This window comes from Argentina silus (assembly GCF_951799395.1).
Source record: "Argentina silus genome assembly, chromosome: 7".
NCBI lineage: Eukaryota > Metazoa > Chordata > Actinopteri > Argentiniformes > Argentinidae > Argentina > Argentina silus.
In genome coordinates, this window is record NC_139661.1 from 24,306,958 (window position 1) to 24,328,772 (window position 21,815).

At 45.2% G+C, this 21,815-nt stretch overlaps 2 protein-coding genes across 2 annotated transcripts in view; one reads left to right on the forward strand and one right to left on the reverse strand.

The window, feature by feature from the left end:
* Positions 1-744: 744 nt before the first annotated feature.
* Positions 745-4,136, reverse strand: LOC310807424 (D-amino-acid oxidase-like; the record flags this gene model as incomplete). The annotated part of the gene is made up of 10 exons (XM_083673913.1): positions 745-1,248; positions 1,391-1,489; positions 1,675-1,792; positions 1,982-2,064; positions 2,159-2,263; positions 2,659-2,713; positions 2,929-2,994; positions 3,212-3,288; positions 3,731-3,845; positions 3,934-4,136. 10 exons carry the CDS (start codon positions 4,134-4,136, stop codon positions 1,123-1,125), a joined length of 1,047 nt encoding a protein of 348 aa, XP_083530039.1. The 3' UTR covers positions 745-1,122.
* Positions 4,137-5,064: 928 nt separating this feature from the next.
* The window catches only part of ssh1a (slingshot protein phosphatase 1a), a 29,262-nt gene continuing 12,511 nt past the window's right edge, over positions 5,065-21,815 (forward strand). The window contains exons 1-3 of the mRNA XM_083673912.1: positions 5,065-5,334; positions 8,639-8,676; positions 17,608-17,708. Coding sequence (XP_083530038.1) covers positions 5,254-5,334; positions 8,639-8,676; positions 17,608-17,708 — 220 coding nt within the window. The 5' untranslated portion in view covers positions 5,065-5,253. The remainder of the gene's footprint in view (positions 5,335-8,638; positions 8,677-17,607; positions 17,709-21,815) is intronic.

A 21,815-nucleotide genomic window follows, 5' to 3' on the forward strand; every position in this document is an offset into this window, starting at 1 on the left:
TGTGTGTGCAGCTGGCATAAGCATTAATTAGCATTCAAATAGTTGTGTTCTGTCTTAGAGGGTTTTGATGTTATTTCCCATGTCACAGTGACAATATTGCTTTTGTAAACTGGAAAAATTGTCATGGATATTGATGAGGGTTTATGCCAGCTGTCTTGTTGTATACGTACAGTATGCCATTAAACAGACGTTCTACTGAAAGTATCAGAGAACATCAGCAATTATGTTTAATCTTTGGCAGAGAGGAAGATGCTTTGGGAAAGACTGAATTGTACTATACTTGAATATTTTCACCTCTGAATTTAGTCACCCAAAGCTGTCCGTCATGTACAGTGTTAATTACTCTGCATGGGTGAAAATATTACTGTCAAACATAATCAAATTTTTTCATCAGGCCACACCCCAGGCCAGTAAATGCTACACACCATGATCTTCTACACACACACACACACACACACACACACACACACACACATACACTTACACTTACACTTACACTTACACTTATCTAAAAGGGACAGATTTTCCTTTCTGGGCAAAAGTAATTAATGTATATACTGTACCAATACCTGGTTTGGTTGTTGTCTTTGTTTTTGTTGGTAGGTAAGGTGGAGTCGGGATGGACTTTGTCCTGTCCCCTTTTACAAGTAACACGTTAAACAAGGTATTGTTGAGTACGGTAAAAAAACATTGCACATGTCCAGCAAGCTGTCTCCTACATGCCTGCCTTTGCGAATTAGTGCCGCATTAAGTGTCTGTGCACAGATTCTTGTCACTGCACTGGATGTAAATGTGTATGATACAATAATAAATTATGTTTAAAAAAAGGAAAAAGAGCGAGACTGTGTTGGTTATTTATTTCATTTTCACTACAAAATTTCATTTATTTTTCACTACAAAAGTGCACAATGAAAAAAAAGTGCTTCCATGGATAATGATAGAATATGAATATCCTTGAGTTCTATGGAAAATCCAACAATGGCTGGAAGTCCTTCTGCTTTCCAAATTACAGTAGCTGCTCCTATCTTAATCATGTATAACTGTGTAAAATCTGATATGTTTCGTGTGCATCACAGATATAGGTAAAGTCTGTGAGTGATAGTATGTTGGTTAACTAGTAGTTTACAAACGAGACTTGGATCTCCAGCCTTTTAGCTCCAAGATTTCCCCAAAGAGCCTGGCTGCCTCCTGGGCACAGCCACGGTGGATGGTGAGCCCAAAACCTCCATGGCCATAGTTGTGAATCACCTGAATCAGGACACGTAGCGCATACAGAGCAGTTAACACTGGTAGCCACACAACAGCAATATACTGTAGGTTGCTGACATTAACAGCTGAACAAATCAGTGGCAAGTTAATAGAAGCCAATTAATCTGCCTCGTTGGCTCACCTCAAACATGGTTTGTCCGGACTTCACGGTCTCCCTCTCCAGTCGAACTTTACTGCGAGCAGGTCTGAGGCCGGCCCAGTCCTCCACTATCCTAGCATGCTGAGGGGAAACAGTAGCAATTAATACGTTTCCAGGGAAACGGGAGGAGCTGGTGTAGTGAATACCTGTATTCTGAGCACTGAATTAGAACCTTTGAGAAACCTTTGTAATGGGTTGGATAGCTGAACCATACCATCACAGATCTCTCAGAGCAGACCAGAGTGTTTTTGTCTGAAGCCTCTCACCGTGAGGCTGGGCTCCAGCTTGCAGGCTCCATCCCAGATGTTCTTGTGGTCAATGGAATTATTCTGCTCACTCCAGTTGCCCAGCTGGAAGACCCCACCAACTGTCACCAAACGACTTCTACAGACACAGGAACTTCTGTTTTTTCTGGGCACAATTGTCTTCAAACAAGAGAACATACAGACTGAATACTAAAGATTATTAAGACACAGTAATGTGTACTGTGCTTTGATCATGAAATTATGAGCAATAACTTAGTAAGAACAATTGAATGCTTGTTCGTCATTGGCCCTTGCCAAGTCACTCTACCCTGGTATGATGTAAGCTGAATTGTAGGGTCCTGTGGTGAAATTGTGGGTGAGAATCCAGTGTTTCAGCCATGGGGCATCCACCTGTAACACAGAAAAATCAAGAGGAATTTAAAAAAAAAAAAGCCTGTTCCCTTATGTAACTGCTGAACTGACTTATCAACCTTTCCACTCTGACCTTCAATATCTGCCCCCGGCCTGGTTTGAGATCAGGATCAGGCTGGAGCTCCCCCGATCTCACTCCTGTGCAGTTGATGATGACATCTGCTCCACTCTCCGCAAGCTGCACTCAAAGGTCAGGGAGGAGAGAGGAAAAGGTTTGATATTTATTTCCAAAAAGGTTGATCTAATTTCACATTTCATGTGTGATTTGCCACCTAATAACCATCACAGCTATCAGGGGTCAGACAGATACTGTATACTAACTTACAAGCCAATATATTATAATATGTCCCGCAGAGGACAGTTCTTGTGTCTAAACCCAATCTGCAATTAACAATATCTCTGACTCTGGACTGAAGAAGATATATAATTACTTTCAATATTTCTGAAAGGTAAACACTGGTTTAATATTTCTGTCAACTGACTATGAAGATGCAGAGATTAGGTGAGGGAGTGCAAACCGAATATTAACAGCCAAGCAGATTGATGTTGAACTGTTGATAAAAAGGCTCTTACCTCTTTGAACGTCTCTATCTTCCTCTGGTAGAATTTCACCCCTCTCTTCTGTAACCTAGAACAACAAAAGGCCAGATGTACAGAAATGTGACTGGATATCTGTGAAACATTTTATTGTACTTTGGACCTATATTGCAGTCATATACTATACCACCCTATGTATATAGATGTTTTATAGATATGTGGTTGTGTGCCAAAAGGCATCTACAGTACGACCCATGTTCACCTTCAGAGACTGTGTGTCTCTGATAAGATAAAGGAAACACTCACCAGTCCATCAGCCAAGGTAAGTACGTCTTTCCCTCCAGCATGATAGCAGTGTTGAACCACCCGTAGCTAAAAGGTTCACCACATTAGCCAGAAGAGAATGACAATGAGTGTCAAAACAATGACAGCAGACAGGGGTGCATGGCATATGATTCCACTCATTCTTAAGTCATCAGTGGTATCGGGTTGCATCATGACTCCCTTGGTTAAAAAGGACAACAGCCAACTTGACTAATGCAACAACAACCACAACAACAACATTGCAAATGTGTTCCAAACGCAGTACCTGTATCCTGGGAACATCTCCAGCTCCCGCTCAGTCAGATGTCGGAAGCCCAGCACAGTATCTTTAAAAGACGGCTCCTGCAATAGAACAGGGTGGGATGGTGGTTACTGGTCTACTGCATCACCAGTCCTTATTAATCCTCTAAACCGCATACAGTGGGGCCTCAGTGGACATCTATTTTAATGAAGCCATGGATTGCTCTTTGTGCTGTACAGTAGGCTCTATTCAGATAGGCTGAATAGAGGTAGGCTCTATTCAGATCATACAAACATTGTAAACTTAGTGGAGAGTAACTGCTATGGCAGACCGTCACGAAACTGAAGGGACAAACAGATGGAGGAAGAGGCATTTGGGGTCAAGTTTACAAATCAAGGGCCCAAACAATGCAGACATAGCACTTTAGCTGAGTGTTCAATTAAATTCATGCGAGTGAAAAGATCCAAAGTCAGTGAACATGGTGCTGTTATCAGTTGGGGTGTATCTGTGTTTTTCACCATGGATGGAAACAAAACTACTTACTGGTGTAGGCTCACTGCAGACGTTGTAGCCAGACTGGAGAAAAATACCCATCTTGACTGAGTCTGAGGAACTGAGGCAGCTCAGCAGGTAGTCAAACGTCTCCTTATTCCATTTACTAAAGTTGATCAAAAGAGGAGTAATTGTGAGCATTATATAATATACTGGTAGTAATTTGTTGAAATGTATCAGTGTCAAATCCTTACGTCTCTTGGACCTTGCCCAGGTCGTAGAGGTACGGCTGCCACAGTCCTGCAGCCCCATCGCTGGTGGTCAGCGGGGTGAAGCGGTCGGCATACACCTCGATGGTCAGAGGGCTGACGGAGGAGTGGAACCGCTCATAGATGCTCTGAGCGGTGGACAGGCCGATGACTCCGGCTCCGATCACTGCCACCCGCATGTCTGACATATCAAAAAGACAAACTTCAGATCTTAAATAAGATACAAACTGACAACGTTACACTCATCAATACCAAAGTAGACCTGCCCTCTTAAATCAAAGTACAATTGATTTGACCTGCCTAAGGTCATTTGAGGACAATTGCGGGTGGAACTGGTGCTTTTTCGTCAAATAAAATCGGATTTGTTTTGCAGAAAGGGCCGTTCGGGTTCTGGCGTGTTTAACTTAAAAACGTCTCGTTGAAAAACACCGTGGGAAACTGGTCGGAGCCACAAACTAGAATAAAAGATCGCCTGAAAATGAATATGAATAGAATGTGTTTGTTGATTAGTACTAACACTTGTTTAGCCTACTCTGCAAAAGAAGTTCCCAATGGGAAAAACTAAGTTCCATAAACTTACTCTCTGTGGTATCTATATATATAGATCTATATCTATATCTATATCTATATCTATATCGGTCACAACACAAGTAGACAGTCCGCCTGAAGGGAACATTTTAGTTTAGGGAAAAGTTGCAGAATTAGGTTGTTATTAAAGGTTCTGATTCGTGCAAATAGTTAGTAAAAGACATAGATAAATAAATCAATTTGAAATAAAACTCAAAAATGAAACGAGGAGACAAAATGCTGGATTTACCTTCGATGTTGTCTGGTTGCTGTCCAGCTGTAGACTGTGGAAGGCTGTGCCTCGGTCCCCGGGTCAGCCGTCACATGGTGCCCAGCTCACAGCCCTGTCGGCGGACCCCACACACACACACACACACACACACACCAGCAACTACAAATACAATTGCGTAATTTTATTTGACCGATTGGTATACGGTGTGCAGCAGCTGTTTTGTATATTGATTTTTCCCAGTCAAGAGAAACCGCAACATGGAGAACGTCGTGCACCTCCCCTGGCTGAGTGTGTGTTTACTATGATGACAGGACAGTTCCAGCAGTCTCAACCCAGCAGAGCACCGGCGGTCGGCGCTGCCAGGCGGGACGCCTCCAGGGCCAGCTCGACGCTAGACGCTGACATCAGGAGACACCTTCCTCTGGTTCTCCTTCCCCCGGAGTAAAGCTGTTCCCCGGCCAGCCAGGCAGGCTCCACCGGCCTGTGCAGCCTCTCCTCTCCCAGCCATGGCTCTGGTCACCCTGCAGCGCTCCCCTACTCCCAGCGCTGCGTCCACAGCCAGCACCACCACCACCAACGCGGGGGAGGTAAGCTTCGGGACAGCGGTTCTGTTGTGGGAGGCGCTCATGGAAACACCGGGGATGCAGAGCAGTGAAAGGCCTGGAATATAGAGATTATTAGCTAGCTAAGTAGCCTACATTTTTTAAGGCTAGCTAGATGGACAGAAAAGCTATTCGCTAGCATAGTCTACCGTTACTGGTCACCACACTGATAACTAGAGGAAATACTCGCTGTGTCGAAGTTTAGACAAAGAATTTAGACAAGCTGATAAGAAAAGAAGTGGCTAGCTATGTGTTAGGTAGCTAGCTACTGCCTAGTAGCTAGCTAATTAGCAGCAGCTAGCTAGCTATATAGTATTCATAGGCAATCATTCACCCATGTATGTAGCTTGGTAGAAACTGTCCTCAACTTTATTTTACAACACATATCATTCAAAACCATGGGAACTGACACACACATGGTCAATAGACATTACCGTCTGGAAATTGCAGAAAGGTGCAGGTACCAGCTAACTAAGTTCCAGTGTTGGTTTAGCTCCTGCACAGTGATGCTGTGAGCATGTCGTGTAAGTGTGGTGGATGTTTACATTGACAGTTACTTTTGTTACATGTGTTTGTGTTCTTTGCACCATGGCTTCTTTTCTTGCTGAAATCGGTTCTGATCTGCTTTCAAACCTGGATGAGATGAGAAGAGACATGTTGGAGTTAGGCAGGCCTGCTCATCCTCACTCAGGACTGCACTCCTCCAACACAGACTAGTATCAGGACATGAGCTTTGAAACTGTCAAGAATGCATTCCAGAGCTATGAACTCCTCCATGATGAAGCTCTGGTGTAGCTTGTTGGTGTTACGAGGGTAGACTTCAACAAGAGCTGCCAGTGCAATACACACCATAAAGCTAATGACTTGGAAGATTGCTCCTAGCTATAACAGGATCTCTTATTGCTATTCCAAGATATAGCTGTCACCCATAAATAAGATGACACAGACAGATCATACACTGCCTCTGAACTGACAGTGCCCCTTCTCAGCCAGCTGGGGGCACTAAATATTAACAATAGAAATAGGAGTCAAGCGAAATGCAACATTGACAGCACACAGCAGAAAGGAATGTTTTATGGCTCTGCAAGATAATGTTAAGGGGACAGTGTGTGGATTCGTCTCTGAGGTGAAGACAAACATGGTTAGCTTAATACACAACTTTGACTATATGTGGGACACTATTTTGTGGGACGTTTTTTTTTCCAATTTAGTCAGTGGGCCTGACACATTACACCTGCCAGCCATAGGTTAGTCCTGCAGAATGACATGGAGGTAAGGACACTTTGTAGGTTTTAGGCATTGTTAGGTGATAAGTGACTAGATGATTGTCTGTGACGCACTTGAATGCAGTGATATCAGCCTTATCTATGGGCTGTGGGGGTCTGACTGAGGGCAGGGCTTCCTCGTTACTACCAGTCACTCCCTCCCCGTTTAGAATTGTCAGTGTGGTCCCATTGGCCTGTCTGCAGAGGAGCTGCCAAGCCCCTCAGGAGCCTGCTGCAGCTATGATGTCATTCCCACACGGGGTGGATGGATGTAGGGAGGAGAAAGAAAGGAGGGAATGAGACGAGGAGGAAGAATGGGGATGGTGTAGGAAAGGCTAACCCTTTTGGGATGGTGTAGGAAAGGCTAACCCTTTTGGGATGGTGTAGGAAAGGCTAACCCTTTTGGGATGGTGTAGGAAAGGCTAACCCTTTTGGGATGGTGTAGGAAAGGCTAACCCTTTTGGGATGGTGAGAGAAACATGATGTGAAATGATGATGTTTGTGATGCTATTTACATCAGAATGTGGTTGCATTAATACAGCTCTTTTTCTCAGAGCAGGTAAAAAAATAAACAGGCTTGATACACTCTGCTTTCCTCCCCCTGCTGACAGTTGTGAAATGAGATTCTCTTCTCTATTCATGGTTATCTTAGTAGCTTGCAACTTTTGTCTGGAGTCTCGCTGTGCTGAATTCTGGCTGGAATTTCACTCGTAGTGGCTGTAGGGCTGTTCAGGTCAACTATACAGTAGGATTACCCTGATGGTGAACCGAAACCTGTCTTGAACACAGCATTGGACACTTCCCTGGTGTGAATTCCCCCTGGCCCCCTGATGCCCTTCCCCTATTTGAATGGGTAGAGGCCAATCAATATCGCCTTACCTGCACCATTTGTTTGGATGGGAACAAAAGCAACCTCTTTTTACTTTGCTTGCTGTCCTGTCGTGTTTGTGTTTTGGAGAATGAAGAGTTTGACATCTATCTGCTGCTATTCCACTCATCAAGGCATGGTGTGTGTTTATGGAAAAGAGACAATAGGGTGTTTACTAGGCTGTTACTAGGCTGATTTGTGTTGTTGGATGCTTCATTTTGTCACAGCATTGACTGTGGCAGAGCTCTGGCACAGCCTCCCTTGGTCTCATGGCAGGGATGGCTTGGTCTCATGGCAGGGATGGCTTGGTCTCATGGCAGGGATAGCTTGGTCTCATGGCAGGGATGGCTTGGTCTCATGGCAGGGATGGCTTGGTCTCATGGCAGGGATGGCTTGGTCTCATGGCAGGGATAGCTTGTCTCACTAGTCTGGTTGACATCCCCGGGGCTTTGGGCCACACCTCCCTCACACAGTTGCCTGTCACCAAGTAGGTAGAACCTGATATTCCCCGTGTATGGTCCTGGTGCAATAACAACTTTGTAAGACATAACTTAGGTGAAACTTTATCGTAAAAAGTGGCCCCATTCCCTCCATTTAGTGACAGTCACCTCTCTCATAAAGGTATGCAGGTTAATCAGAATCAGAATCAGAATTATTTTATTTGGCCAAGTATATTTACACATACAGGAAATTGACTTGGTGGAAACCATGAACATTTATGAGGTGTCATATTTCTCACACTGTTTTTCCTGTTATATAGGTTGTGGAAGAGTTTAATCATCTCATTGATTCGCTGCGGCGTTGGTAGATTTGTTCAATGTATTTCAAGGTTTGAAATGAAATTCTGCAAATGCTTGGGATATATCGGGCTCAATATCAATTTGTGCATCATATTTTGGGAAAGACCTGAGACTTTTCTAAAATGTCCCCAGTGTTCTCTTTATGTACATGCTTGGTGTTACACTTATTGCATCCCTCTAGAGTACCTTTCCTTAGCGTATTATCAAAGCTTTTGCAAGGATTATGATGAGGCCATACATGTACTCCATCTAAGTAGTGGATTTAGGCTTGTTGTGTCTGATTGGAATGACTGCTGTGAAGTGTCAGGTGATCAAGTGTCAGGTGATCAGAGTAACTCTGGTTTCTTTTCCTGCAGGACTTTGGGAGTGATGATGAGCGGCGGCTGAATCAGAGGTACGTTTTCTTACCTACTTTTTTTTTAGGTCTTTGCACAGTAGGAAAGCTCAGTGCTACTTCTACCCCTCTTCTACCCCTCTTCTCTCTCCACCCCCCCCCCCCCCCCCCCAGCCTTTTTCTTTTGGGGGATCAGGACATGACAAAATAGGCCATGTGGAGCATGGGAACACATGGTTATGTTTTTTCATTGGAAAGGATCCAGATTGACTGATGCATTGTCTTGGTTTTGGAGGTTTTCTTCATTGTGTGTCAGACCGGCTCCTCTCTATGACACTAACGACTAGTAGTTAAACAAATAAGAATCATCTGTCTGTCTGTCTGTCTGTCTGTCTGTCTGTGTGGGGTAGTCATCTATTCCTAATAGATAATTAAGAAAATTGTAGTCACTGTTGCAACATGTATTTAAGACGTGATATTCTGTCTGTATCTCAGCTTTGGTCACCACCGGCACCTGTGGGGCTTTCCAGTCTTCTTTGGTTTAAGCACCATTGAAAAAGCAGAGCATTCATCTCAAACTAGCTCTGTCACACAGGACAATCACATACAACTTGAGGCAACACAGAGACTATGGCTTTGTTTCTGGTGAATGTCCGAGTTTACTGTGGCCATGTGCATCAGAGATGAGAGATCAGTTAAAGACTTGACTGACTGACTGATCGATCCATGTTATGACTTGAGAAATATTAAGGACACTGAGACTCCGTCAGGACAGGGAGAAAACCTGGGGCTGTGTCAGGAGAGTCCTGCCTGGGGCTGTCAGGAGAGTCCTGCCTGGGGCTGTGTCAGGAGAGTCCTTCCTGGGGCTGTGTCAGGAGAGTCCTTCCTGGGGCTGTGTCAGGAGAGTCCTTCCTGGGGCTGTGTCAGGAGAGTCCTTCCTGGGGCTGTGTCAGGAGAGTCCTGCCTGGGGCTGTGTCAGGAGAGTCCTGCCTGGGGCTGTGTCAGGAGAGTCCTGCCTGGGGCTGTGTCAGGAGAGTCCTTCCTGGGGCTGTGTCAGGAGAGTCCTTCCTGGGGCTGTGTCAGGAGAGTCCTGCCTGGGGCTGTGTCAGGAGAGTCCTTCCTGGGGCTGTGTCAGGAGAGTCCTTCCTGGGGCTGTGTCAGGAGAGTCCTTCCTGGGGCTGTGTCAGGAGAGTCCTGCCTGGGGCTGTGTCAGGAGAGTCCTGCCTGGGGCTGTGTCAGGAGAGACCTGCCTGGGGCTGTGTCAGGAGAGTCCTGGGGCTGTCAGGAGAGCTCAATGATGGACTAATGATATACTGTCACGTCCTTCTTTTTTTACGCCTTCTATTTAAAGACATTCAGACTAAGAGTTTGGGCCTTTGAGACTATAAAAGCGTCCCAAATATTTCTGTCAAACTTAGAATATGTGGGTCATCACCAAGGCAGACATTTATTTTTATGTATCAATGAAGTGAAACATTTTTCCTCTCAGTATATTATTCATATGGCTCCAGTGAAGATAAATCTGTTTGGGGAATTGTTCCCTGTCACTTTGTGTCCATGGGAGTGTGTAGTCATCATGCAGTACTCTTGGACTTTTCTTGGGTAAGAACAATTCACAGCTTTCAAACTGCACTTTTCTCATTTTTCTCATACACTCTCTCATGCACATCATGTAAGACGTGGTTCAGAGGTCAGAATCCCCTCTAGCCACGTCAAGGGGAAGCTCTGCTCACACCAACACCATTCATCTCCTTTCTTCAAAGGTCATGTGAGACTGTTTGTAACTGTGATCTGATTCCCCAAACGGACACCATTAAAAAGAGCCGTTGGCTGTGCTTTTTATTTCTGGCTCAGACAGATGTTTTTATCTCCTCAGCTTTGTTCACATCTGATTGTCAAAGAACAGTCAGTCAAAGAAGTCACACATTAACTTATCTCACAGTTGCATTGGTTTTATAGCACTGTTGCGGAACATTGATTGATTGGTTGTTTTTGTCAACACATGATTCCCTCAGCCTCTGTGAGGCTGAATGAGAACCAGTAAATGATGTGTGCCACTAAACCAAGGTAGTGTTTCCCTTGTTGAACAATGAGTGATTCTAGTTCAGATTGTGTGTGAACACTCCGCTCTTCCACCTCAGCTGCCCGCCTGGCACCGCCGCCTCTATGTGGATGCAGCGGCCGCGCCACTCGGTCACGGCTTTTCACTGTCCTGGCGCCCCGCTGGTGGAATGAGTTCCCAACTGCTATCAGGACTGCAGAGTCACTACCGATCTTCCGCCGTAGATTGAAAACCCATCTCTTCAGGCTACATCTTAACAGTCCCTCCTAAAGACCTCTTCACCCCCACTTCCCCCCTGTACAAGTTCTCTCCTGTTAATAAAAAAAATAAAATAATAATTGGCTTCTGGCATTACGACTGTCAATGGCCCCTGGTCTGAGCATTGATTGCTTTGTCTTATGATGACTGTTGGATAGATGATTCACTTACTTAAACAAATGGATTTGTTGGAAGTCGCGTCTGCTAAATGCCATCAATGTAAATGTAACTGTCATGCAGCAGTAACCTGGATTGCCTCATAATGTCACAGCTTGTATGTGCATTTAGATGTCATATCAGTTGCTCTGAATGGAGCCATAGAGCGAAGTCATGATTGTTGTCACCACACAATCCCATCTCTCTTTAGTCATTTTTGTGTCCTCCATTCTTGAGCATGTGGGTCAGACGAGGCAGTCCTTTTGTTCCCACCGAAAACAGGATGCCCGAAAGCAGGCCTTACACTAGCTTCCTGCCCTACTTTGCCTCAGGACAAAGGGGACGAGTGGAAGAGGCTGTTACTCCTCCTACATAGAGGGTGGAAGTGGCTCTCTGGCACCACAGGTCAATAGTCACAGGAAGACTTACTGTATCTCACATTACTGGTACTGCTGAGAGGCTTTTCACTCCCGTCTCTCCTACAGATATACAGCTCCCCATTTGAGTGAGCTAACCATCTCAGAACTGGAAAGCAACAATTGAGTGAGTGAAGCACTTCATGGAATCATGTTGTGACCCTGAGACATAGGTTTAGCTTTTGCCCAGAGTAACCACTTTCCTCTGGTTCCTCTGGTTCTTTCTCAGGAGTGATCTGTTGCCCTTACTCAGGAGTGATCTGTTGCCCTTACTCAGGAGTGATCTGTTGCCCTTACTCAGGAGTGATCTGTGCGTGATACGAGTTAGGGCTCATCTTGCCTCCAGGTCTAATCAGTTAAGGGACCAACTACATTAGACAGTTTAACTGGCGTCAACGCTTGACTTATGTAATTGAATATATTGAGTTTTCTTTTATATGACAGGTGGAAGAATTTAGTAAGGGCTGTGATGTAGGGGCCCACCACTGCAGTTCATGCCAGTGGGAAGGGCAGTTATATGGCTGCAGTGGGGAGTGTTTGCACTCCCTGCTGAACTTGATAACGATGACAAGACATAGATTTGGTAGAGCTAGCCAACATAAACCTTGTAACATCATCCAGGCGGCAATGGCACAGTACCAACAAATGATTTCACCATACACCAACATGGTAGTGGAGTGAAGTAATATCAACTTTGGCCCAGAAGAGTGTGTCTCTGTCCGTGCACAAACAGGAGAAGGACAGTTTTATCTCACATACTTGATAGCTCTCTTCTGTCATGTGTAAATTCACCCTGAACTTGACTTGATGCAACACACTTTGTTTACTTAGAAAATACCCTTATCTGGAGTATTTATGCAACTGATGTCATAGATTTGTTCAACAAGGCATTTACACAAGTTTCATTTATGAACTGGATTGTCGGTACTCAGAATTTTGGACTGGGGACATTTTGTGTGTGTGTATGTGCATGTGTGTACGTTTGTATGTAGGGGTAGGCTTATGTACACTCCCCATTCATTGGGAGAAAGCTGATGTCATGTTTCTTGCCCTGGCCATCCATCTTTCTCCAGCTGACACCTGAGGAGAGTTCCTTCCTCAGCGAGAAAATGCCAACATTATGCAACTGCTGACCCCAAGAAGAGGCTTTTCGTCCTTTGTGCTGCCTAGTGTCTCCCCCTCTGCAGCCTCTTTGTGTGAAGTCTTCCTCGGAGTAAGCCATTACACCTTGCACACACCTGGTGATTCAGAGGTGAAGATTAGCAGAGAGCCTAGTCTTGGTTCAGTTTGGTCCCAGACCCATCTGGTCACATGGACATCAGTTCCTCCTGCTGCTCCCAAAGCTAACCTTACTGATGGTGCTGCCTGGCGCTAACCCGTGGCCAGTCACATTTAACCACCTGAGTTACCACCTGGAACGTAATGCTAACCTTAGTTAGTTGACTGGTTGCTGTTGACTGGGTTTTACAGAGCTCTTCCTGTTGACGAAGAGGAGATTGTGTTATCTGTGTTCCAGAACTCCTGCCTTGATCTGTCAGCAAATCCTCTCAGATTAGGGTGAATGACTTAGTAAGGAATATCTGTCCCTTTCAGGTGTGTGTGAGAGTAATTATGATAAATAGCAAATGTGTGGATATAGCTCTTGTGGTGACTTTCAATGTCAGGTAAAATATAATCTCCTCCATCTACATTTATCTCCAATGAAAGTATACTCAATTATAGATACAGTACATTTGACTTGAATGTTTTGTTGTATAACAAATTCTAAAGTCAGCTTTCTTTAGATTTCTTTGAGTAGGCAACACTAAGACTCTTACTGTATACATATGCCCCAACCCTCTAATCGCTTTCCAAAATATTCCCACCCTCAACCCCCCATCTGTAACTTCTACTCTGTAACCCATCAGACTCAACTCTGGGTAGATGGGAGTGATTGACAAGCAGCAGTGGCCATTCTTAAAGGGGAGGGTGAGCCCTCCCACACAGTCCTGAGGGTAATGAGATTTGGGAGAGCTGTGCCAGTTCCTACCTCTGAAGGCTCACTGCCCCCCCCGCCCCTGCCTCCCCGCCCCTGCGAGGAGCTCACTGGCAGCGCTGCCTAGGAGTCAGTTGACTCATGAGGTGGCATGCAGCTCCTAGCCCCTGCTAAGGAGATCAAGACGTCCATTTGGAAGTTTTGGCCAAAGTCCCTCTGTTTTATTTTTTTCTTTCCTTTCACAATTGTAGCTTTGCTGGTCCCAGAAAGGGAGAAAGCCATTCTATCAGGTCTTGGAGCAGGTTTCTGTTGGGCAGCAGTACAAGATCCTCGATGTGGACTTCTCTTTGCTAAAGTGGCGACCTCTTGTTTCCTTGCTCGTCAGAAGTAGGACAGACACATGGACCGGTCGTTGTATCGGAACGGAATAAGGATGAAAAAGCAATTGCATGGGGAAGAATTCATTCTGAGGAAAGAGGGAGAGTCCAGCAAATAAATCCCTCTGGGTTCATTACGCTTCCGTGTGTATGTGTGTGTGTGTGTGTGTGTGTCTGTCTGTCTGTCTGTCTGTCTGTCTGTCTGTCTGTCTGTTACAAAGAGCGAGCGAGAGAGAGAGAGAGAGAGAAAAACAGCCTCTGCCTCAGGCTGCTGGTGGAGACTGCACTGGCGCGGGTTCCCTCAGGCAGGAGAACACTGACTTGGCTGTTCTTCATGGCTCCACACAAACAGAGAGAGGAAGAATTCTAGATAAGGGGGGGGAGAAGGAGTGACACAGCAGAACAGCAGGCGCTTCCACACACAGATGAGACCAGACTAACTGTCAGTCTGTCACCCAAGGTGTGGGTCAGGACCTGAAGTGGTCCTGCTTTGCACAAACTCCATTTCTCGGATCTAAAGAAAAGGACTGCAGAGGACAGGAGAGAGATTAGAGTTTGCAACAGGATGCATCTGGTGGTGGAGACCTCACAGGAGGCTGTGCTGAAGATGCTGCCCTATTTTGTGGAGAACGCTGTGCTGACCCAGAGCGAGATATGCCGCATGTGAGTAGCAGAGTGGGTGGGGAGCCCTGAACCTGAACCTGCCCCTCATAGATGCAGTGGGTGAACTTCAAGAATAGACATTCAGTAAGGTCTGTCTCCCTACAAACTTTACCTTTGTTTGTGTGGTGTAGAGACAGGAGAGCCCTGAACACTGCTTAGTTGTGTGGAATTTGTACTAATGCTATTGGGTCATAATTTTAATGGCACATTTTAAGAATGCATTTGGGTAATTTGCTATACAAGCGCACAGAGTAATTTTTTCCATCTGAGACAGATGTGAAATATTGGCTTGAGACTATCAAGTACATCTCCATTAAAAGCATGATATCAAGTCTAGTCATAGACTTGTACAATAGTATGAAACTTGCCCATTCACAATCAATGTGAAGAGACTGTTGTCTGTCTCAGAGGAATAGGTACAGGACGTGGTAATCAGGAGGGATCATTGAGGCTATCTGGCAAGACTCTCAGTCTGTGTCTTTGTTTGCCTTGATACCAGCTATATTTTTAGCCCTTGTGTTTGTGGAGAGGCTGATAGCAGGGTGCCGGAGGGCCAGAGCCACCAGGCAGAGGAGTTAATTAGGCTGTCTGAGTGTGGTGCGGCCAGAGTGGTTGACAGCTCTTTATTTACACCGGTGGAGGTGCAAAGTGTCACACTGTGGTTGATGCTCTTCATACAGAATATCCGAGTGGATCATTCAGCAGTATAGATTCAGAACAGAAGTATGTGTTAATTTGATGTGAAACTATAATTATTTTCTAATAAGACCTACACTTCATGTGCACATATTACATATCATATTTATGTAATATATTCTGATATTTTCTTTCACATTTCTCATGCATAACCAAGCCAGTACAACTCAGCTTGGTTTAGCTCTGCAGTGTGATTAGGGTGTATTTATGTCCAGGTATCACAGGTACCCCATAGCACTCAAAGTTGTAGATGGTGTAGGTTGTGGTGCCAGGAGGACCTCTCACAGGAAGTGCACTCAGAGTAGAAGGAGTGTCCTCCCTGTCGCTGCTGGAGCATAGCATAGCATAGCATAGCATAGCATAGGATAGCATCCCCCGTATTCATCTCCCCTGTCAGCAGTGGCTCTCCACAGGCTCATAAATCTCAAAACAGGGAGAAAAGTGAAACAAAAGCCCTTGTGATTAGTCCTCCCCCATGGCCCTGTCACTGTGGAACTTTGTCTCTTTGGTGGCGGGGGCGGGGGGGAGGGATTTTAGTGTGAGCTGCACAATGCGAGCCTGTTGGTTCCTTGTTATCATATGCTTGGGCCAGGCCTCCTCTTCTGGACTGGACACAGGAAGTCCAGTCAGTGAGAGACAATGGGGGAGGGGCCAGTGGGATGGATGAACTGACCCTCACTGGGCAAAAAATGTGACCCCTATATATTTAACCCCCTCTTCCTTCAAACTGCTGTTAAGATGGAAGCCGAAGGCCTGAAATCCAGATAGGCACCCTGTAGCCTAGCGTAGCCTAGCGTACGCATCGACCACATGGTGTTCCTGCTTGGTGTTTGTTTTGTTCCTGTCTCTCATCACCTGTACTTCCTGTTGACACCTTGGTTTGCTCGACTGCACACATGGAGTACATTGGTTCTGTGTGCCGCCCACCTGTCAGGTGGATTTAGGAGCGTGGAGAGAGACTCAGTAAGCAGTGAAAGGGAATAATTGGAGCTAGCATAGCAAAGAGCTTCAGTCCCACTTTCACCACCATCTCAGTCCTGTTATCACTCAAATTGCTCAGATACATGAAGGAAAGCGGTTGGACATGTAGCCTAAGGCAGGTGTGACTTGCTGCTTCTCGCCCCCAGGAATGTTGGGCATTACAAAATACTGCAGCTAATTATTCAGTCTATTTTGCATTTGGCCAAGCCAGCAGAGACTTGCCAAGTCAAATCAGAATGCAGCTCATGCAGCTCATGCAGGGGGAAAAGGCCAGATCAGCATTCTGGACCAAAACTTGATTCATAGCTGCTGCCGAGCATTAGACTCCATCTCCAACTTGGCTAACTGCTAACTGCTAACTGCTGGACTTTTCCTGTCAAGTTTAGTGGCAAAATACTGGCAGCCATTGCCCAAGATTGATCCTAATCTCAGTGTCTGGGCCTCCTGAGCTGAACGCTGATGTTAAAACTGTGCACTTCCCACTCATCTTCAGCTCCTATGTAGCCAAAGGGATGGAGACACTGTCCCCCACAGAGAGACCCAGTGTTGAACTGAGACCATGAGACACTGTCCCCCACAGAGAGACCCAGTGTTGAACTGAGACCATGAGACACTGTCCCCCACAGAGAGACCCAGTGTTGAACTGAGACCATGAGACACTGTCCCCCACAGAGAGACCCAGTGTTGAACTGAGACCATGAGACACTGTCCCCCACAGAGAGACCCAGTGTTGAACTGAGACCATGTGACACTGTCCCCCACAGAGAGACCCAGTGTTGAACTGAGACCATGTGACACTGTCCCCCACAGAGAGACCCAGTGTTGAACTGAGACCATGAGACACTGTCCCCCACAGAGAGACCCAGTGTTGAACTGAGACCATGTGACACTGTCCCCCACAGAGAGACCCAGTGTTGAACTGAGACCATGTGACACTGTCCCCCACAGAGAGACCCAGTGTTGAACTGAGACCATGTGACACTGTCCCCCACAGAGAGACCCAGTGTTGAACTGAGACCATGTGACACTGTCCCCCACAGAGAGACCCAGTGTTGAACTGAGACCATGTGACACTGTCCCCCACAGAGAGACCCAGTGTTGAACTGAGACCATGTGACACTGTCCCCCACAGAGAGACCCAGTGTTGAACTGAGACCATGTGACACTGTCCCCCACAGAGAGACCCAGTGTTGAACTGAGACCATGAGACACTGTCCCCCACAGAGAGACCCAGTGTTGAACTGAGACCATGAGACACTGTCCCCCACAGAGAGACCCAGTGTTGAACTGAGACCATGTGACACTGTCCCCCACAGAGAGACCCAGTGTTGAACTGAGACCATGAGACACTGTGTACCCAGATTGATGCATCCAGAGTTTGTGACCATCTCTCCGTCTGTTCTGCAGCCTGAGCGAGAGCTTCTTCATGGTGAAGGGTGCCGCCCTCTTCCTGCAGCAGGGCAGCAGTCCACAGGGCCCGATCGCACATCCCCACCACAAACATGCAGGTGAGTACCACAAAACACAACCTGAATGGAGTTTGGGCTGGGCGGTGAAGTGGATTAATGCTCACAAAATCCCAACTCTAACTTTAAGGTCATTACCCTCTCTTCCCTCCAGACGGTGTTGGTGTTGTTTTGTCAGATTATTTGTTGTTTACTTGTTTGTTTCTAACTGCCGACACCAGATGCTTGAGCACACCTGGGTTGAGGTAGAAAGACAGCCTCTCGTTGATGAGCCTGTTCCAGACTTATACATTAGGTAGATTAGTGGTTAAAGGGATAATTCACTTTTTTACACCTTATAGTCAGATGGTTCCTTACCCTTAAAGTAGTCCATGGGTAAGGAGAAACTGTAATCAGTGGTTCAGATTTGTTTAAATAGCCACTACTAATTTCAGCTGACAATGAGAGTGATGGGAGCAATTAGACAAAGTTCAAAATTGCCTGGCCAAATCAACTCAAATGAACTTTCTGAACTTTTACTTTGAGGTGATTTTGACACAAATGTTGAACTTTGTCTAATAGCATCACTCCCATTGTTTTAGCCGTGGCCAAAGTTATCTGAAGTTAGTAGTGGCTATTTAAACAACTCTAAACCATGGATTAGAGTTTTTCCTGGCCCATGGACTACTTTCAGGGTAAGGTGATGAGGTGTAAAAACAAAAGTGAACCATCCCTTTAAGTACAGTATGTGGCTGGTTGTGTGCAGCAGTATCAGGACAGGACACAGAGGGTTCTATAGGCTTTTAGCCCAGTTGCTTCATTTGTGTCAGATTAGTGTCTCATTCTTGGTTTCATTGTTTAAGTGAGTTCAATTGGAATTGGCGTTAGTAGGGAGTTAGTCATGCGCTTCTTATAGAGGTAGAACTGCCTCTAGAAAATGAATAGGCCAGGTCTTTTCAGGTTGTTTGCTCTGGTACAGAATGTTTTCAAAGACAGGATTGCCCTGATAGCCTATTAACTGTGAACAGCACCACTGCCAGGAGACATTGGGAGTTGTAGTTTCAGAGAATAGTTAGTGGTGCCCTCAGATTGTCAGGGGACATTCTGCTGCTTGAGCTTCAGCCTCTTGGTTCCTTCTGTCTTATTATACAACGAGTTGATTAAATCAAGCATTGTGATTGGCTGAGAAGCATTCCATCCGTTCTGATATCCAGGATATCACTTTCACTGGCAAAATGTATCCATACGCCATTTTTTCAAATGTTTTTTTCAATAATGATTTTAATTATTGAATTACAGGGTTGCCATGCCAATCATATAAGACCATGCGTTCCAGAACTATCAACCAGCCTGCGTCCCTAGCTAAGGTCATAGTTCATGTAGAGCCCAACAGATATATCGATCGGAGCACCGATATTATCGGCCAATATTGGCCTTTTACAGAAATATCTGAATCGCCACATATTCCTCTAATAATACACAGATACAGCACCAAAGATGTGTGTCAGCCTCACATTCCGAAATTAGAGAAAATCTTGTGCAATTGGGTTTTTCCAGAACAATACACATATGGATTTTTATGAATGAATAAGCTTGTTTATTGGTGTTTGCTATTACTGGAGTGGCTGAATTTAGCAAAGTAACGTTAGCTCTTTGGACTGCAGTCAATCAGTACAGTGGCTAACTAAAAGGATGTTGACTGAACAAGAGTGGTTTGGGATGAGGAGTCACACAGTAAGATGTTATTGAACAATCATGTGTTTCACCAGTTAACAGCTTGTGTGTTTCAGAGTCAGATGCTCTAGCCAACTTTTGTCACAAGCAACTTGGGTGTGTAGTTCCAGTCAACCGTATCAGCATGCACTGCACGACTTAACTTTGTTTACTCTTGTGAAGAGAGCAGGATTTACCACTTTGATAAAGTTCGTCTTGGGGAGGGGGAGCTCTGGAATAAACCATTACTGGAAATTACAGTTGGGAAACAGAAAGTGCAGGGGGTATTCTAACAGTATTGTTTAAGAAAGCTTTTCACAGTGCATTTTTGTATGTTTTTGCAAATGAAATATAACTGAGTATGACACAAATAATTCAGTGGATGATCAAACTGTGTTACAAGAAGTTAGATTGAACAGCAAATCACTGATATCAATATGCAGTGCACTGAACATGTGAAATTCTCATTTGGCAAGTAACTGTGCATATAAAAGATAAATAAATGTTGCTCAATTTATCAATGAAGATGATTTCAGGTCAATATTGAGATATGGATTTTTGCCTAATCAGCATAAAGAGCATCTTTTTGCCATTGATTTCTTATGAAAAAAGAAATAATAATACTCTTGTGTGTTATTGCTTAATTAAAGAGATGCTACAGGATTTCTGTATAATTTCCCTCACAAGCTAAAAACAGATCCCCGAAATAGACAGATGTTGTCAAAAAATGACCTGATTGGTCAGAGAGTGCCACACCTCCCCACTACCACCAGCACAAGTTTATTTTGTTGGCCTTCAACAGTCTCATGGCCTGAGGGGAGAAGCTGTTCCGAAGCCTGTTGGATGCTTCAGTAGCGTCTGCCCGAAGGTAGCAGAGAGAACAGGGTGTGACTGGGACGGCTGTTGTCCTGATGATCTTCCCGGCCTTCCTTTTACATCTCTCAGAGTACACGGCGTGGACGGCAGGGAGATCACAGCCTGTGATGGACTGGGCCGTTCCACCGCCCTCTGTAGATCCTTACGGTCGTGAGCAGAACCAGGCGGTGATGCAGCCTGACAGGATTCTCTCAATGGTGCCTGTAAAAGTTTGTGAGGATCAGGGGGACATGTCGAACCATACAGTCAACACTGATGTAAAAGCAGGTTTCTGAGGAACTTTAGCAAAATGTCAGGCACAAAGAGAAAGATGCATGCGTGTCAACTCAAACTAGCCAAACCAAACCAGATGTGTTGACAAGCAGTGGCCTCTCTGTAGATTTATGTCTTTGACAGCGAGCGTCTGAGCTGGGCTGATTTTGGAGATCACTTGTCGCCTCTGGCTGTTATGATCCAGATGCAGAGTAACCTACGAATTAATGTAAATGAGGAGGTGTATGAACACAAACCTGTTTCTGCGAGGCGTCAATGCCATGTGGTGAAGGAGGAACATGCCCAAAGCGAGCCCCGCATTTTTTGAATCACGCTGGAAGCTGTAATTAAAGCCGCCCAGGAGGATATATTTTATTTTCCAGTCGAGAGACATTGACATATACTTGGCTGCCTCTCTTTACTTCTCATTGCAGTGATTGAGGTTGTCATTCAACCCCTCCTCACCCCCCACTTAACTATGTCACGCCTGGCATGATAAACACAGAAGATACCAATGTTACAAAGAAGAAATGTTTTGGTTTGGCTTCCTGGTTACCTGGAGCTTAGTTGTGGGTGATGAATTTGTAGATAACGAACAGGAAACAGTTCTTGGCCCAATGCAAAACATTGTTGATCCAACACTTTGCTCAGTGGCAAAGCAACAATGGATGTATCTTTTACTGGAAATGTTTAAAAACAGACTTTATACAGGTCTCCACGGCCCTTAAGAAATCAGGAGTACAGCCGGTGATCTCTGGTCCACCGCTTCACACAGGTGACATGAGGTTCAGCAGGCTACGGCAGCTACATTGGTGGCTTAAAGCATTCTGTAACACAGAGAATATTCAGTTTGTGGACAATTTTGACCTGTTTTGTGAGAGACCAGCTTTTTTTAAGTGTGACAGAATGCACCCAAACAGAAGAGGAGCAGAGATCCTATCTGACAATATGGAGAAGGTGCTGAAGTGGTGAAGGGATGCTAGTCCTAGCCATGTTAAGGTAACTCTAATCCATATCCCTCATAGACTGCCAATAAAACCTGTTTCAGTACAGGCTAGCAAATTGGAGTGGAGTTACCCACCCTAGAAACACCAGACGATTTGGGTTTGGACTAATGGGCTTGGACTACTACATTTTAAATGCCAAAAAACTAATAAATAAAATGGCTTTCATCAACACATGGGCTCAGCAGGCAAACCCAGACATTTGTATGATCTCTGATATATGGCTAAATTTGTCAGTGCGTGACAATGATGTATCCTTAAATGGCTATACCATATTTAGGACAGACAGGGAAGGAAGAGGAGGAGGAGGCTATTTGTCAAAAAC